Source organism: Lytechinus variegatus, chromosome 3, assembly GCF_018143015.1.
Source record: "Lytechinus variegatus isolate NC3 chromosome 3, Lvar_3.0, whole genome shotgun sequence".
NCBI classification, from domain to species: domain Eukaryota; kingdom Metazoa; phylum Echinodermata; class Echinoidea; order Temnopleuroida; family Toxopneustidae; genus Lytechinus; species Lytechinus variegatus.
The window spans coordinates 45,973,413-45,991,901 of NC_054742.1; the positions used below are offsets into that span (position 1 = coordinate 45,973,413).

Consider the following 18,489-nt stretch of genomic DNA (forward strand, 5'->3'; position numbering starts at 1 on the left):
ACACCCCTCCAAAAACAACATACACCACTCCAAAAACAACATACACCCCTCCAAAAACAACATACACCCCTCCGAAAACAACATACACCCCTAAAAAAATCATTATGACTAATAGCTATCTTATCGTCAAGTTGAATGCACTTAAAGGTATTATCAATTTCATTCATTTATATTCAAATCATAGATTAAAAATACATTTACAAACATGTTGATATAAAGACACATTCAAACATACATATATATCATGAAGGAGGAGATAGCTTAAAATGCAGAAGAGCCTTATTGGTGCTGCCATAAAAAAGCAAATACAAATTATATGGAAAAAATTACAAAAGTATTTATATGCACCACCTAAAACCTAAAGAATGCAAGGTAAAAAGCCTGAAATGTAGGGGGAAAAGTATTGTGGCTATTAAGTAAAATTAGTTAATCTCCTTTTTTGAAAATGGAAAGGCCAGGGCTATCTTAGCAAGCCTACCGTTACAAACCATTAATGATTCAATAAGCCTCCCATTAAATATCAAATTATAGAAGATACATGTATTTGGAAAGCTTCGTATCAAACTATCCCAATGTTTGTATGAAATACTTTACATTGGATTACAACTACAAACAAAAATGCTCGGTGGTACGTCCCCAGCACAGACATGCGAAGGAACCACTTTTTTGAAATAAAAGTAATTCGTTAGACTTCTCTCCATCTTTCTCCATACATAGACTGTGAACACTTTGCAGGGGGTGGTCCAGCTTTCACCGAAGGGGGATATTTTCGTCCAAATTTTCCCCGATCAGTCGCTGAAAGCAGATTGCTGTTGTATTTTTTTTTTTGAGGGGGGTAGTCATAAATAAACACCATCTTTGGTATTTCATGCATTTAGAACTAAAACCTGAACTTTCTGAGCATTATTTGTGTGTATTACTATGATACGTATCTAACCCCTAAAATAATGCAAGCGCGAAGCGCAAGATGAATAATATTCTGATTTGGAAAGAGACCCAATAAGAAAATAAGGATTCATATCTCACCATCAAATAATGCGATTGCAAAGCACTTGGTGGAATAGCTATCTTATCGTCAAGTTGAATGCACTTAAAGGTATTATCAATTTCATTCATTTATATTCAAATCATAGATTAAAAATACATTTACAAACATGTTGATATAAAGACACATTCAAACATACATATATATCATGAAGGAGGAGATAGCTTAAAATGCAGAAGAGCCTTATTGGTGCTGCCATAAAAAAGCAAATACAAATTATATGGAAAAAATTACAAAAGTATTTATATGCACCACCTAAAACCTAAAGAATGCAAGGTAAAAAGCCTGAAATGTAGGGGGAAAAGTATTGTGGCTATTAAGTAAAATTAGTTAATCTCCTTTTTTGAAAATGGAAAGGCCAGGGCTATCTTAGCAAGCCTACCGTTACAAACCATTAATGATTCAATAAGCCTCCCATTAAATATCAAATTATAGAAGATACATGTATGTGGAAAGCTTCGTATCAAACTATCAAACTATCCCAAAGTTTGTATGAAATACTTTACATTGGATTACAATTACAAACAAAAATGCTCGGTGGTACGTCCCCAGCACAGACATGCGAAGGAACCACTTTTTTTTAAATAAAAGTAATTCGTTAGACTTCTCTCCATCTTTCTCCATACATAGACTGTGAATACTTTGCAGGGGGTGGTCCAGCTTTCACCGAAGGGGGATATTTTCGTCCAAATTTTCCCCGATCAGTCGCTGAAAGCAGATTGCTGTTGTATTTTTTTTTTTGAGGGGGGTAGTCATAAATAAACACCATCTTTGGTATTTCATGCATTTAGAACTAAAACCTGAACTTTCTGAGCATTATTTGTGTGTATTACTATGATACGTATCTAACCCCTAAAATAATGCAAGCGCGAAGCGCAAGATGAATAATATTCTGATTTGGAAAGAGACCCAATAAGAAAATAAGGATTCATATCTCATCATCAAATAATGAGATTGCAAAGCACTTGGTGGAATAGCTATCTTATCGTCAAGTTGAATGCACTTAAAGGTATTATCAATTTCATTCATTTATATTCAAATCATAGATTAAAAATACATTTACAAACATGTTGATATAAAGACACATTCAAACATACATATATATCATGAAGGAGGAGATAGCTTAAAATGCAGAAGAGCCTTATTGGTGCTGCCATAAAAAAGCAAATACAAATTATATGAAAAAAAATTACAAAAGTATTTATATGCACCACCTAAAACCTAAAGAATGCAAGGTAAAAAGCCTGAAATGTAGGGGGAAAAGTATTGTGGCTATTAAGTAAAATTAGTTAATCTCCTTTTTTGAAAATGGAAAGGCCAGGGCTATCTTAGCAAGCCTACCGTTACAAACCATTAATGATTCAATAAGCCTCCCATTAAATATCAAATTATAGAAGATACATGTATTTGGAAAGCTTCGTATCAAACTATCCCAATGTTTGTATGAAATACTTTACATTGGATTACAACTACAAACAAAAATGCTCGGTGGTACGTCCCCAGCACAGACATGCGAAGGAACCACTTTTTTGAAATAAAAGTAATTCGTTAGACTTCTCTCCATCTTTCTCCATACATAGACTGTGAACACTTTGCAGGGGGTGGTCCAGCTTTCACCGAAGGGGGATATTTTCGTCCAAATTTTCCCCGATCAGTCGCTGAAAGCAGATTGCTGTTGTATTTTTTTTTTTGAGGGGGGTAGTCATAAATAAACACCATCTTTGGTATTTCATGCATTTAGAACTAAAACCTGAACTTTCTGAGCATTATTTGTGTGTATTACTATGATACGTATCTAACCCCTAAAATAATGCAAGCGCGAAGCGCAAGATGAATAATATTCTGATTTGGAAAGAGACCCAATAAGAAAATAAGGATTCATATCTCACCATCAAATAATGCGATTGCAAAGCACTTGGTGGAAATGTTTGTTATTCCGATCTGTAGAAAACTATACAATTTAATCAGGTTTTGTGATCATGGACAGGATAGTTATCAAACTAACAAGTGACGCCGGTGCGAAGCCCGAGCTGAACATTGTCTTCTGGTATCCAGATATGAACGTGAATAGTTAAAGTTATTAATTTCTTTTTAATAAAGAACAATGAAAACGAGCTCGAAGCGCGAGTTCAATTTATAGACTTGGCTACGAATTAGACCTAAAAAAATGGGACATTCTAAGCATTGTATCCATGAACAGGATGGATATAAACGCTACTTGGTGGTACCATTGATAAACTTCTCAAAGGCGTGTGCTATTTGCAAGAGTCTAAGTTCGTCAAATTTCTTTCCAGTCAGCAGAAGCCCGACCGGTAGTCCCCCGACTGTCCCTGCGTTGATGGTGATAGACGGATGACCAGTCAAATTCCCAGATTTAAGGTTTCCTCCAATGTTGGAGCCAATTCTGACTATTTCTGTAGACATATCACAAAAGGTAACAGTATAGGTATTACTAGAACAACTCTGCAACCGTCACATCCTCACACGCAATGTTACGCATTTACACTGACAAGGTATATTACGTTAAAAGTCCGTGAAAATACCATTGATTGGTTTGAAGTCTATTCAGTTGTTATGACTGTACTAGTAGTCTGGGGCGGATCGAAGATTTTCCAAAAGGAAACATTTACAAGCAAAGAGAGAGAGAGAGAGGGGGGGGGGGGGTTACCAAAAATTAACGGTATTTCGTCCACTAAAAAAATGGAAAGCAAAAAAAAGGTCTTTACTTTCAAGGGGGAGGGGGCACACTTGTTTTCACGGCGTTTTTACATTACAAATTTTAATTGTGCCTTTCAAAAGGGGGGAGGCACGGGTCAGCTTTGAACCCCCCCCCATCCCCTGGAACCGCCGGTGCCTTAACCTTACCAAAAAATGAGAACAGAGGGTGATCCGATTGTTGAGGGGTAAAAAATGGCGGAGGAATAAGAAATAATGGGACATTATGGGGGCACCAAAAAGTATCCATCAAGTTCATTCTGCGTGGGATAGGTTCGCCCCTTCCATGTTGGGGATGCCTTGCCCCTGTAGTGCCCTACCAGAAAATGATCGAACAAGCCCATTTTGGCTTCGAACTGTATTACCGTTTATTTTAATAGGCTGACTGAATATTCAATAAAGGGGAGAAGTCTACGGGAAAACACATCCTATTCAAATAATTTACTTTGTGAACTCTTTTTTAAAACAAGCGTACATGTATGATTTGTTCTCAGTATGTTTTATTTTGTTTTTACTTTCTAAACATTCCTCGTGAAGCTTATAGTCACGTTGTAAAGAGACTTACCCTTAGGATGGAATACCCCCCACCCCCCCCCCCCGCACACACAAAGAAAGAACGAAAAATAATTTAAAATGTCTTTACGACTGATAAATATAATTACGAACATTATCATAATATGACGAACATCTTTATTTTTTGTTGCTGTTGTTGTAATGAAAAGTCTGATCTCACCTTTGATTGACGCATCACTTTTCACCATTGGTGGAGCTGTGAAGGGAACTGTTGGCATGGCAACCACGTCGTATTCTGCCAAGACATGGTCAAAATCCCATTCAAGCTGTCTCATCAGATTCTGAGCCTTGCCGTACATATAGCAGTATTTCTTTTTTAAAAATGCACCATGCAGCAGCTGTGCCTGTTTGATTTGTGAGAGAAGGAAAATCATAATTATTATTATCATCATTAGTACAGTAGTAGTGGTGGTGGTGGTGGTAGTAGTAGTAGTAGTTGAAGTAGTAGTAGTAGTAGTAGTAGTAGTAGCTGCGGCAACAGTAGCAGCAGTAATAGTAGTAGTAGTAGTAGTAGTAGTAGTAGTAGTAGTAGTAGTAGTAGTAGTAGTAGTAGTAGTAGTAGTAGTAGTAGTAGTAGTAGTAGTAGTAGTAGTAGTAGTAGTAGTAGTAGTAGTAGTAGTAGTAGTAGTAGTAGTAGTAGTAGTAGTAGTAGTAGTAGTAGTAGTAGTAGTAGTCGTCGTCGTAGTAGTAGTTTGTTATCATGATCATCCTTAATATCATTCGCGTCTAATATGTTTATTGTGCCTAAATTATTCATGTTTGTAGTAATTCCATATGAGAAGATTGAGAGGGGGAGAGAGAGAGAGAAGGGGGGGGGGGAGTGGAAACAAGATTTGCAAAAGCAATGGCCACAAAATGTTGTTTGTTTCCATAAAATGTTGTTCTTTTAATGCATTTCTTCATACCTTGTTATAAGGATGAAGGTCTTTTGCGTTCTTTTTGAGTCGGGCTCCAACATCCCTCATCATATTTGACGGATAGTATCCGGTGTGGCTTAGCCCAGAACCTGAAAACAGAAAATAACACTCAAATAAAAATTGGGAACAAAATAAGCAATGTAACGACATTGTTGCTGCCCATACCATTTATTTGTCAAAAAAATCAACAACAAAAAATACAAAAACACCACCTGAGTTAGCACAGTAGATGAGAAGTGATACCGAGGTTTGAAAGTATAAGGAAACCCGACTTGACTAGTAATGACACTTTTATGAATGTAGCCATATCAATTTATTTTGTTTAAAGAGCAATATCTATGTCATTCTATAACCAGACTTTATTCAATATCATTGTGTTCACTGTGATCCCATAGTCCATAGTTAGATTGCACGGCATGAAATGGTCATACAATATTGTAACCCCAAACGTGACCACATTGTCCAAGCTTGTAAACAAATTTCTAATAAATCATGAATAGTGATTAGGTCCATTTTAACACCCCTGGTGGGTATTTCATAAAGCTGTTCGTATGTTAAGAGCGACTTTAAGAACGACTGGTGATCCCTTCTTGCGGTAAGTTGTATATTGAATTGGCGATGGTAGCGCGTAAGAAAGGTTCACCAGTCGTTCTTAAAGTCGCTCTTAACTTTCGAACAGCTTTATGAAACGGTCCCCAGGTAATATTTTACTTCAACTTGACTCATATTTCCTTTACTCTTCTTCCAGAGAGAACCTGAATTGTTAGAGTGTCCATGACGTACCAGCAGTGTTTAAGACTGTGTCCACCTCACCAATGCGTCCAATCACACTGCCAAAGGACGTACCTGCAATACAAAGACATATCTCATTGAGTATACGCACGACTAAACACTCTAAGGCGACTTTTAAATACATTTATGCTTATTTACAGAATGGTAAATATATCAAGAAAAATGGAGTATTCAACAAATGGAAGCTATCTTAAAAGGTCCCAGGATATTGAATATAGAGAAAACAGTGTTTTTTCTTTCAATTAAGCAGAAATATTGCTATACGCACGAAAAATGCAGACTGGGTTATATCTCTGCCTAAGATAAATGATGATTATTTCTTGGGAATCTTACCTAATCCAGCAGGTATATAAATTATCATGCTTTATTACGCAGAAGTTTTAAAATATGAAATGCTGTTGTTGTTTTTGTTCATTTCATAACGATTTAGGTCTAGGATTGATTGAAATATCTTTCCCAACAATCTTAAAATTATTGGGGTATTTTGCAAACTTTCTTTTTTAGACCAAATGCCTATGTGATGAGGGATGTTATTCATATCATTAAATTGAATTTGGAGTTACCTTTTAAGTGACGATCAATACAACATTTATTTCCAAATGTAAAAGCATAAATACGTTTTCGAAAAGATACAATAAACTGGAAGTAGCAACTCAGAAGCAAAGCTTGTGACGAGTGCACCGTGGAAAAATAGAAAAATCTTCGATTTAAATTCATTAAGGATATGAGAGAAACAGTGACACATTGTATCACACTTTCCTTCAATCCAGCAATAGTAGTGAATAAAATATTTACTTGATTTGTGCAAAGGAATCGAAACTTCTTGAACATGGGCCTTAGTTGATGATGCAAATCCACTGATGGTTTCATGAATTAGGTTGTCAACTTCCGGATCGGATACGGGATGATCAAAACCTTCTTTTAAGACGGCTATTCGGATCGATGCAAGATCTATATCCTCCAGCTGAACATGCATGGGGATGGGTAAAAATTACGTCTTAATTGAATATGGAATTACATATCTAGCCATCTCATATGCATTGTGAGTTATGACTTCAAATTAATTGCATCCTACCACCGACTTTTCCCCAACATACAGGGCCTATACAACAGTTATAAAATAATGAATATTAGATAACTATACACAGGGGCGGTTTTTTTAATTTCATGAGTAAAATACCCCCTTTAAGCTTATGTGGTAAACGAAAAATACTCCATTAATCATGTCGCCTCTTCTCATTTCTTTATACTACTAAAAGTTGTCTGAAAATATTCTAAAACTATTTGTGAATCATATTATTTTACCTTTTGAGAATAAGATTGTATCTCCAGATCACGTGGTTGTCTAGCATCGTTCCCATTATCATATCCAGATATTACCTATGAGATAAGAGAAGACGATGATTGCCGTTAGAATAAAATAAACGTTTTTTCTTTACCTCTATCACTTTCTATGCCCTCATAACTATAGATAGACGAAGAGAGAAATAGGGACCTTATTTGGACTATAAACATGATATTTTTGAAGCCGCCATCAATTATTACCAGCTTAACCACTTAAGATGGCGGTCTCCTGCGTTCATTAATGCCTATGTAAAGTTATACATTTTAATGTTGACGACGACGACGCCGCCACCGCAGTCACTGGTCCATGCCTGATCTAAGGTTTCCAGTAGTAATTATGATAGCAACAATAGCTGGAAAAGTAATTTGAATGTTAGACGAATTTACTACTAATTTCCTTTAATCATGTAGTCCGATCAAATCAGGCATAGGATATAATGCACAGATAACAATGATAAAAAACGGACTTCCAAAGATTTGATTTGCACTTTTGCCTATACTTCCAAAGGTTTTCAAATGAACTTTAACAATTGTCAACATCAGAACATAAATGGCATATAACACATAGTCAAAACGAAATCAAACATTCATAATACATTGTAACAGAGAGAAAAAAGGTTTTCTGCAACCTGAAAGCTTTAAATGGGAATAAAACATAAAAATTCGATATGCCAACAATGACATTAAAAAAAAATGATAACGATGATGATCATGTCTACGGACCTCGACTTGTCATCAGATCAACACGATGTGTCATTTTCTTTCTTGTACGACCTTTCAAGATCAGAACTAAACTAATAAATGAAATTAAATTCATCTACTCACTAAACAGAGAGAGGGGGTCATTATTCGTATTATCAGAATGGTCAGTGTTCACAAGGACTGCTTTATAATAGGTTTAATCCGAAATCGACATCGTTATAAAAACAACTGAAGAAGCGTCGGTAAATATACTACGCCTACTTATTCAGTGTCGTTATTTTGTAAGAAGCGGTATTCATAATGTGAATGAATGATGGACGCTAGACATATCATAAGAGAAGAAGGTGAGTAGTAATAAAAGGGAAATGGTCTCTGGTGTCTTGTCATAATCGGAGTAAAGAGTTACTAATCATGACGTAATAAGGAGGTCATCTATATCTCATTTTGTATTATGAATAACGACCCTCCAATAGCCAGGCTTATTAATGTTGAACCTTAAGAATAATGAACCGTTTTCTTATTATTATGACAAGTGGTCCTCTTGATCCGCAGGTATATCCCTACGATGGTATTCTTAAACGTACCTCCAAAAGAAGAGCACAGTCTTTCACCGTCTTAGCCATAGGTCCCAGGTGATCGAAGACAAACTCCCCAGATACTGCACCTGTGTATGGTACTAAGCCATAAGTCGGTTTGAGACCGACCAATCCACACCAGCTGCAAGGTATCCGAACCGACCCACCTTGGTCACCTCCGATCGCCATATCTACTTCATTAATTGCAACCTCCAAGGAGATAAGGGAAAAAAGGTATTGTACATGCATGATAGGCCTAAACACAAATCATCTGATTGCAATTTGCATTATTAACCATGCGTAATTATGATAATATAATCAATATTAGTTGCTTACTCCCATACAGCCGCCTTTTAACATGTATTCTTATATTCTGATCGTTACAATCGTCATGTTTCTTTGTAATTTCAAGATTTGACCGAATTACGATTCACTAACTTTCAAATTAAAATATTGCTGATTTGAGGAAACCGAAAAGTTATGAAAATAGATATATATGTATTTCTTTCATAACTATAGTAACCACCACCCCTTCCCGCTTTTGATTTTCAAACGCAGCTTGTGTTTATAATGATATGATCGACATCAGATGATAACGTGAGGGTAAAAACAAATTCCACAATCCTCCTCTTCCTGTTCCACCTTATTTTTCTCATCATTGAGCTACCCCACCATCTTCTTCGTCTTCATCATTTGTATAGGCACCCAGGGGTATTCATTTTCGTATAAATTGTCAAATGCCATGGCCAAATGGAGGAAGATGCATGGAGGAAGGGGAAAGCGATGAAAGAAGAATAAGAACGAAAAGGCGAAAGAAAAAAGGAAATGTTGTTTTTCCCCCTCTTCTTCATTCTTTGCCTGTATGTATAGATGGCTGGTTGATAAAGAAGCAAACGGTTAGCAAGGTAACAAAATATGATATTTTAAAGGCCCATTGTGTATCTGGATAAGGAATAACATTTTTACCACAAAAAGCTTATTTTTCCTCGCGTGCTGCTCTTTCTTGCATAGATGGGCCTACAGGATGCTCATGGAATAAAATGACTTCTTTGTAATTATTACTCGCTCGCTCGCAATAATAAATATTGATTTCTGTAATGATAGGCCAATATTAGTATTGTAACGAAATGAAAGGTTTATTTAATGTACATCATGATTTTGGAACGGTGAAAAGCGTAGAATAATTTTTAAATCATGTGTATAGTTGCATATGGACATTCAGTAATCGTTTGTAATCGATTATGTAGGTATTTTCTTTAAAATGTATATAGGCTAAGCGTGTGTGTATTTGTGTGTATTTGAGTTTTGTCAGACGTGTATCAATCAGATATGATTATTTACGTCTGGGACCGACCTTTAACGTCACCATCCGAAAGACGTGACCAGGGCTCGAACCTCGAACCTCTGCATCAATTTGTAACTTCCCCACAGCTTGGATTACAGGCGCACGCCACAACACCCAAGCACTATTTGCTGTGAAATAACAATGTTTACAACTGTATAATTATGTTAGATATTCATCTTTAATTGTTCTTCACTGTTCAGGTATAAATAGTAGTGACAATCACCATAGCTGTTGTTGAAAATATTTATTTCATGACTTTAACTAGTTTTAAAAGATTTTACTGCCGACAATCTCCCTCTAGAATCATTGATCATAATCAAGCTCCATGCTCGATTGTGAGCCATGCGCTATGCTTCACAGTAATAGGTTTCTGGCCGAAACTATGTTCAATTTTCATTGGAACCTCCTGCGACAGGATGAGCATGATTTCTTCAGTAAAATTATAAAAACTGAATGCCTTGCTTACCTGTCGTTCTTCTGATGTCCGGAGCTACAGTATGCATGGTCGGAAGAGCAGAAGTACGAAAGTGTTGGAAAATACTGACTTTACCGAAATACGGAAAATACCGACTTTACTGAGAATACGGAAAATATTGAGATTACGGAAAATACTGACTTGACCGAGATTCTGAAAATACTGAGATGAGTGAGGATACTGAAAGTACTGATATTACTGAGATACCGAAATATAATCTAAGTTACCGAGAAGGAGCAAAGAGTCAGGAGTGAAAAAGACGGACTTTACACCAACTGGTTGTATATTGCAGCCGAAACGAACCAGCTCGTCAGGATAGAAAGTCGGTTCGGCTACAGTATTTTTATTTAAGTAATAACACCATCGAGAACATTGTAGAGTTATGTCTTACGCACATAAATAAATATCATAGCGACGCCCCTATAGGCATCTTGAACCCCCTTACGACCAGCCCTCGTAAAGATATGAGCCGTATAATGCTACTTACTAACACTGCCGATCCTGAGCTAGATCCACCGGCGCAATGACCTGGTTTAAAAGGGTTGGTAACGAGGCCTGTTCCACTTGTATGGCTGTTCGCTGAACAGCATAATTCCTCACATGTTGATTTTCCAAGTATGGTCCCTCCTATTAACACAAGGAAACAAACACCAACGCATCATAGATATAAATACTGTTATTTCTTATCTATATGACTAATAATTATGATAGCACCACTCTTTGATAGTTTACCATCTACCTAAGATCGGGAGAGATCAGGAATAGATAGTCTAATGCGAAAACGGGTACTTGGCGCTCTGATTGTTTTTATTTTGACATTTTACTTTAACACTAATAGAGGGCATATTATGTGAACCTTAAACAGGGTTTCATATTAATGAATTCGGAATAAAATTTTATCGTTTAAGGTAGATTACTATGTGTCTCATCATCGTATTATTTGCTGTTTTGTTACAAAAGAGTACATCCAGGTGCTAATTGTATTGAGAATCCACTAAAGTAGGTAACTTAATCTAATATAAATTAAATGACTGCTTCAGTGGTACGTCAAAAGAGATCTAGACGCCTCTTCGAAACTTCTAAGTGTTTTGTTTTAAATTGATTATTGTGGAAATTTAAACGGGGTGACCAAATCTATAGTGGTAAATCTTGGCAGTTTGTAACATTTATTCATGTTAGTCATGATTTGATAAAACGGTATATAGCCTGGTTCAGATAAAAATAAGCCTACACCGGAGCTATCCACATGGTATACAGACACAAGTAATCATTACTAACCAAACATGAATACTCGAATCGGGTAGACAAATAATTAGCGATAAAAATAGGAAAATTCAAACTGGTTAGCCACATTAAGTGATCACGATTGGGAAACTCAAACTGGTTAGCCACATTAACTGATCACGATGGGGAAACTAAAACTAGTTAGCCACATCAACTGATCACAATGGGGAAACTCAAACTGGTTAGCCACATTAAGTGATCACGATGGGGAAACTCAAACTGGTTAGCCACATTAAGTGATCACGATGGGGAAACTCAAACTGGTTAGCCACATTAAGTGATCACGATGGGGAAACTCAAACTGGTTCGCCATATTAAGTGATCACGATGGGGAAACTCAAACTGGTTAGCCACATTAAGTAATCACGATTGGGAAACTCAAACTGGTTAGGCACATTAACTGATCACGATGGGGAAACTCAAACTGGTTAGCCACATTAACTGATCACGATGGGGAAACTCTAACTGGTTAGCCACATTAAGTGATCACGATTGGGAAATTCTAATTGGTTAGCCACATAAAGTGATCACGATTGGGAAACTCAAACTGGTTCGCCACATTAAGTGATCACGATGGGGAAACTCAAACTGGTTAGCCACATTAAGTGATCACGATGGGGAAACTCAAACTGGTTAGCCACATTAAGTGATCACGATGGGGAAACTCAAACTGGTTAGCCACATTAAGTGATCACAATGGGGAAACTCTAACTGGTTAGCCACATTAAGTGATAACGATGGGAAATTCAAACTGGTTAGCCACATTAAGTGATCACGATTGGGAAACTCAAACTGGTTGGCCACATTAAGTGATCAACGATTGGGAAACTCAAAGTGGTTAGCCACATTAACTGATCACGATGGGGAAACTCAAACTGGTTAGCCACATTAACTGATCACGATTGGGAAACTCAAACTGGTTAGCCACATTAACTGATCACAATGGGGAAACTCTAACTGGTTAGCCACATTAAGTGATAACGATGGGGAAACTCAAACTGGTTATAGCCAGATCGTGGTAAAGCTTGAACCGGTTGGAAAAAATCTAGTACAGAAATTTGGAATTGCCTTGGGGGTAGGCCTTATAAGCAGCTACGATGTAAACTCGATCTGGATAGCAAAATCAGGTAATGTTCATGCACTCTTAAAACAAATAAGTCAAATTAACTAGATCGAAATATCAGTTGTGTCCAGCTGATATTCCTGCTGATATGTCTAGTCAAATTTCTGAAGTATATCAGTCAGATATAATTCTGTTCTAGTAAAATACCACTAGAAATTGAATAGTCAAATATGCCTAAAATAGCTGTTGCACACGGCTGACTCGATTAACTGGTAATTTTGTCTGATATTTTTTGGCGATACTTCGACCAGGACATACCTTCATCCAATACCCACGTGACTACGGTAGCGTCAAAATCTGGAACAAAACCCTCAAGACCATTGAATCCAACCGTCATGGGAATTCCTGCTATAGCAATAGAATCCTTGATCGCGATACTCTTTCCTGATAGCTTCCCTCCATCGGTTCCTTTTATATTGCACCTGTAACACCTTTTAACATGTTTAAAGGAAGTAAATGGATGAAATATACAAACGAGAATAATAATAAGGAACGCACCGACGATGGTCCGTTGGAAGAAGTTGCGTTTAGAAGTAAAAAAACATATACAAGTACAAATATGCAGTTCTGAATGGTTTGAAAATAAAACGAATTGATTATTGTTGATATTGGGTTGTGTTTGACATGTTTGATTGAAAATCTTTCGGCAAGAAACCCATCATGAAGAATGCCACTAACACTGATGGTGGACACAATGCAAGTGAAAAAAACTGATTGATTAGAGTCAATGAATACGTGTTTTATATTTTGAGTGAGACTATGAGAAAGAAGGATAATTTAACTTCTAGTTGATTTTGATTTTCTGATTTTGAAAGTCTATCTACGAACATGGTATTCGCCTTCCAGTGGCGGCACAAAGAGCGTGTTGACATGTATATATTCTTTTTGAATTAGAATAGGTTCCTGTACACCCTTGTTCCCAGCATTTCCTCCCCCTTTAAAAATCCTGGAACTGCCCTCATACCGTCTAATGACAGTGACTGGCCCCTCCTTATATCTTTATCAGTCCAAGATTTTGATCGTATTACCATGCATTATGTGGGTTATCTTCCTTCCTGGGTCGATATCCTTGAGTTCGCGGGTACTTCACCGGTAGACTGGGTTCGGCTAGGTCATTGAGTTGGTTCATCGACTTGACAGAGTCATTGAGGATGGACTGGTATTCTTCGAGTAAGGCATCGTCCGCTTCCAACCCGAGGTTGAGCTCGATTGAGATGTCCGCTAGCTCTTTCAATGTCGGTCCCACGGCCATCGGCGAAACGTACACTGACCCCCCTGAAATATAATTGAAAACACACATCCAGATCGACAGACCCATACCAGGTCAAATGCTAAAATTAAGGTCTTGTTGAAATAGGATAATGATGATAACAGATAAAAGTTATATCGAGCGAATAACAAAATGGAGTAGTTGTTTTTGTGCTTTGCAATATACAAGACAAAATATTAATACACTCTTAAAAAGTATTATTTAAAAAAATTGTAGGTGAATATGATTGCGTTCGACTAAGAACAATTTGGTCAATAACTCAATATCTCAAAATGTCGGTTAGAATCTACTTCAGTTCATTTTGACCAATATTTTCGGTCGGACACAGATTTGCCGCAGCCAATTCGACTCATCCCATTTGATAGTTTATCATCATAATGAAGCATAATTAATACGACAAGAAAGTAGTTATCACTAGGACTAGTATTACACAATAGGACAGAATTTCAGAATAAATATTTGAAAATGTAAATGTCTGAGAATAGCATTTTGAATTATCGTTTCCATAGGTTTTCATTAATTTCATAGGTTCATATATAGGTTAGAGAGGGTCCCTTCTGTAAAACAGAGTTGATATTGTCATCAACGCTGATTAAGACAATTTTACTGATCAGTAATTTTCTTTGTTATTGTAAATACATAGTATATCGTTATTATTTTTAATTGACAGAAAATAAATACAACACAATTATGACATTTGCGAAAATTGTTCCAAAGGAAATTTTGCGCATTAAGCCAATCACAAAGCCTTATCTCCCATACTTAATAAACCCGCAAAATCTAAACTTTCCATTATTCTGAACCAATAACTCTATTACAATCCTATAACTCTAACCATATTCCCTCTGAGATATTAAGACCGGAGTAATTGTCGCTGGAGTAAATGTCGTGTAACCTTTTCATAAGCTTAGATACAAAGTTGCATGCAGGAGGGGGGGGGGGGGTTATAGAGGCTGAATACGTAAATGGGTACATACATTTTCTACAGTGGGTTTTATTGTTAGAATGTTACAGAAATTTCTCGTTAAATATAAAACAAGCATTGTAATATCAATACCTTTGAGCCTTGTACACTTGCTGTCTATAGCAAAAAGCATCATATGGGCACTTGCGCTGAATCGTATATCACTTCTAACATTCTACCATTTTAGTTCCTCACGATGTGTCCTTTTCCCGCTCTCTTTATCTTTTTTTAAGTTGTGCCCAGAACACCTAGCCCCGTAACTCTCAAACCCACTCACTGGCCTTTTAAGCGCAAACATGGACATGGGACAAACATGATATAAATACAATCATGAATGATGGAGGCGTCCGTTTGTCGTTGCCAAAATACTATCCGGCTAGAAATTGTCATATTTTACTATGTTAACAACGGCAAATAAGTAGCACATGTTGATTTTAGTTACGTTTTCCTTTGACACAAATTAGATTTTACATCACAATGAATTCTCATATCCATGTACATGTAAATGGTATCACATTCTTTATCATATATTTATCATATTCATTTGGAGAAGTATACTCTCTCAGGGCCAGTGGTGTACCGTGGGTCACGGCATGGGGGGGGGGGGGGGCATCAGCAAACGATTTGAGTCACTTAGTGGGCGCGTGAAGCGCGCTCAATTGCCAAGCCTATTAACCATTTTAAGGACTGTGCCATTTAACATGTTTAATGTGTATCTCACTGACAAAATGATGCGAGCGCAAGCTGAAAATTCTTGATACTCATACCTAAAAAAGGGACATTGAAAACAGAATTTTGTAATGGCATGATACATACCTGCCTCAATAAAAAAAATAGTGCGAGCACCAATGTTATAAAACTTTCTCTTCCTTTCTTCCTCTTTTTCTCCTTCCCCCTTTTGCCCCCCCCCCCCCGCAGTTAAGCCCCTGCTCAGAACAAAAAATTGATGTTCATGACATGTTTTTCATTAAATTTGAATTTTTACGATGTTGAGGTTTCTCTCTCACTCGTTACACATCCCTATTCAAAACATATACAGTACATGTACTACGGTACTTTATAGACCTACCTCTGTCACTTGCATTAGCCATCCCGAACGAGCTGTGCTTTGGACTTCAATCTGTTTGCTTAATGCAGCTTAATTCCAAAAGTGTGCAGCGATTGGAACAAAAAAAAAATGCTGATCCTTTTTCGGTATGTCTATTGAAGAAACCCCGTATGTTCCTTTTAACAGGCAGAATGACTCCAAATCACATTTTCGATATTATAAATTGCTTTTGAAAATGTTCAGTGATGTCAGACAATGCTGGTAGCTCCTTGGTTTAGACTGTGGGTTTGTTTCTCACTGCACAAAACGAACATTGTAATTCAACACGTTCTTGCCCTCCGTTATAAAAGATTTCCGTTTCATTTGACCTCGTTTTGTAAGACCACATGCAATCATACTAACTTGAGCCTCTCTCGGTCACTTGCTTGCACTTTAGACCAGAGAAATTTTTGTCAAAATCGACGCGAGAATGAATGGAAATCTCTTTTACTGTTTTTCACTACTTTTTAAAAGTGAAATTTGGTAGTTCCGTACAAATAGTACAGAAAAGTGCTTTTCAAACGTCGGACACGTTTAACGCATTACACAGGACTATCCTTCAAAGGAGAAGCTTCTTTTTATTATATTTTTTTATTATTATTAATACCATTGCTTTTTTTTCGCCCAGTTTCGTCAAAATATTACCCGATTTACAAATATATGCCATCAATTTGAAACGATTTTGAATGACCTATGACTATGAGATCAACATTAAAGAGCCAAATAGTTCATTCAATTTGATTTAATTGGCATTTGATTTCATAATTTTCTGTAAAATTAGTAAAAAATCAAATTAAACAAGAAGTGTTTTTGAATTCGCAACTGACATTCAAATTCAAGAATATGCAAACATTTACAGCATCTGGGCAGTGCTTTTTGTTGTTGCTTACTGTCGTCGTACTAAGTATGTTTTGAAATTTTAATATGCTAATTTGATTTACTTGGAAATAGGATCTTCACCACATAAATTATAATTTTTCATTCCTCTTACAAACCGTCACAAAGCAACAGCTCGTTTTTGATCCACTTTCATAACTGATGATTATACGCGACTATGGCTCTCAGACAGAGTAGATAAACATTTCAAATACGGGTAGAGCGTTTGATAACTATCAACTACACTGAAATAAAAGAATGATGATCTAGAACCACATACTGTAGGTGACATTACAACAGTTATGGGACAAAATAAATCTAACCGAATCGATAAGAATAAAAAAGATGAAATAGAATTTTAAAAACATTGAAAATTGTATTAAGAAATTGAACAACAGTTCCGGAGGCGCGAAATTAAAGAACAACTTAAATTAAAGAACAATTTGGGTGGTAAATTTGAACAAATTTATCTCAAAACTGAATTTCTAATACAATAGAGGAATGATATAAAACGAAATTAAACTCAAAATAAATGAAACGGACAATGGGTGCCGAGAGTTGAATGAAAATGGTTTGAACACTAATTCATTGATATAAACACAACTCTGATGAAAATGGACAGGAAATCCAATATTTTTATATATTCATCAATTCTTATGTATGTATTTATTGATTTTTCATTCCATTTTCATTTATATTTCCTTTTGTTTATTTCATTACTATTATTGATTTTTTTTCTTCAAATCTTAAATCTATTTTTCTTTTTACATACTTTTTTTATGGGGGGGGGGACATGGGGTACCTTTCATCAACAAATTCACCATGTGTTTTGATGATTATAATCTCCCCTCTACCATGCCTAGGTTTACATCTTAAAAATATATTGTCCTGAACTAATCTGAAATGTGCCAAAATACCTTTGTCAACATATATGTATGTATCATATAAAAAATAATGTAAAACTGTGCAGTTTACATTATAGGGATCAGTGGATCAAAGTAAGGCCTATAAAGTCAATAGCTTTCTGATCAAGTTGACAATAAAACTAGTTTGTATTCAAATGCATAATTTTCAATTGATATATTGTTCCTTTTGATAATCAGGAAGTAATCTGTGATCAATCCAGCATAAAATGGTGCATGCCAAATCACAATGAGGTTTTTGAGATAAAATAATATACCATACCAAAAAGTGGCAACTGTCTATTGTTACAGCATAGCAATGATTTTAAAGATAAAATCCTTACACAAGGCGTGTATTAGTAGGTTATAACCCAGGGATTGTATTGTGAGAAACCATGGCAACTGAACACACTTGGGCTGTATGAAAACTCATACATTTAAAAGCATTTGCAATGGAGACAAGGTGGTTCACGAACCGTAAGTCTCGCCTGATATCGCAA

The 18,489-nt window shown here is 36.3% G+C and overlaps 1 protein-coding gene across 2 annotated transcripts; it reads right to left on the bottom strand.

The window, feature by feature from the left end:
- Positions 1-3,048: 3,048 nt before the first annotated feature.
- Positions 3,049-16,509, bottom strand: LOC121411166 (amidase-like). Of its 2 annotated transcripts, none has more exons than XM_041603721.1 (11): positions 16,194-16,509; positions 13,919-14,165; positions 13,149-13,321; positions 10,971-11,110; positions 8,673-8,873; positions 7,348-7,422; positions 6,838-7,006; positions 6,034-6,096; positions 5,239-5,339; positions 4,494-4,677; positions 3,049-3,459 (listed from the first exon to the last, which is right to left on the bottom strand). In XM_041603721.1, exons 1-11 carry the CDS (start codon positions 16,213-16,215, stop codon positions 3,260-3,262), a joined length of 1,575 nt encoding a protein of 524 aa, XP_041459655.1. In that variant the 5' UTR covers positions 16,216-16,509; the 3' UTR covers positions 3,049-3,259. The 2 variants fall into 2 exon arrangements, with proteins under 2 accessions (XP_041459655.1, XP_041459656.1); XM_041603722.1 differs by having other exon boundaries at positions 6,838-7,003; positions 7,345-7,422.
- Between the last annotated feature and the right edge of the window lie 1,980 nt (positions 16,510-18,489).

Coding starts and splice junctions, on each gene's coding strand:
- LOC121411166 (XM_041603721.1), bottom strand. CDS start 16,215: ATGGCTAATGCAAGTGACAGAG. Junction 8,874..10,970: donor GCTCAGGATCGGCAGTGTTA/GTAAGTAGCATT, acceptor ATCTCCTTGGAG/GTTGCAATTAATGAAGTAGA. Junction 5,340..6,033: donor CACAGTCTTAAACACTGCTG/GTACGTCATGGA, acceptor TTCTGTTTTCAG/GTTCTGGGCTAAGCCACACC.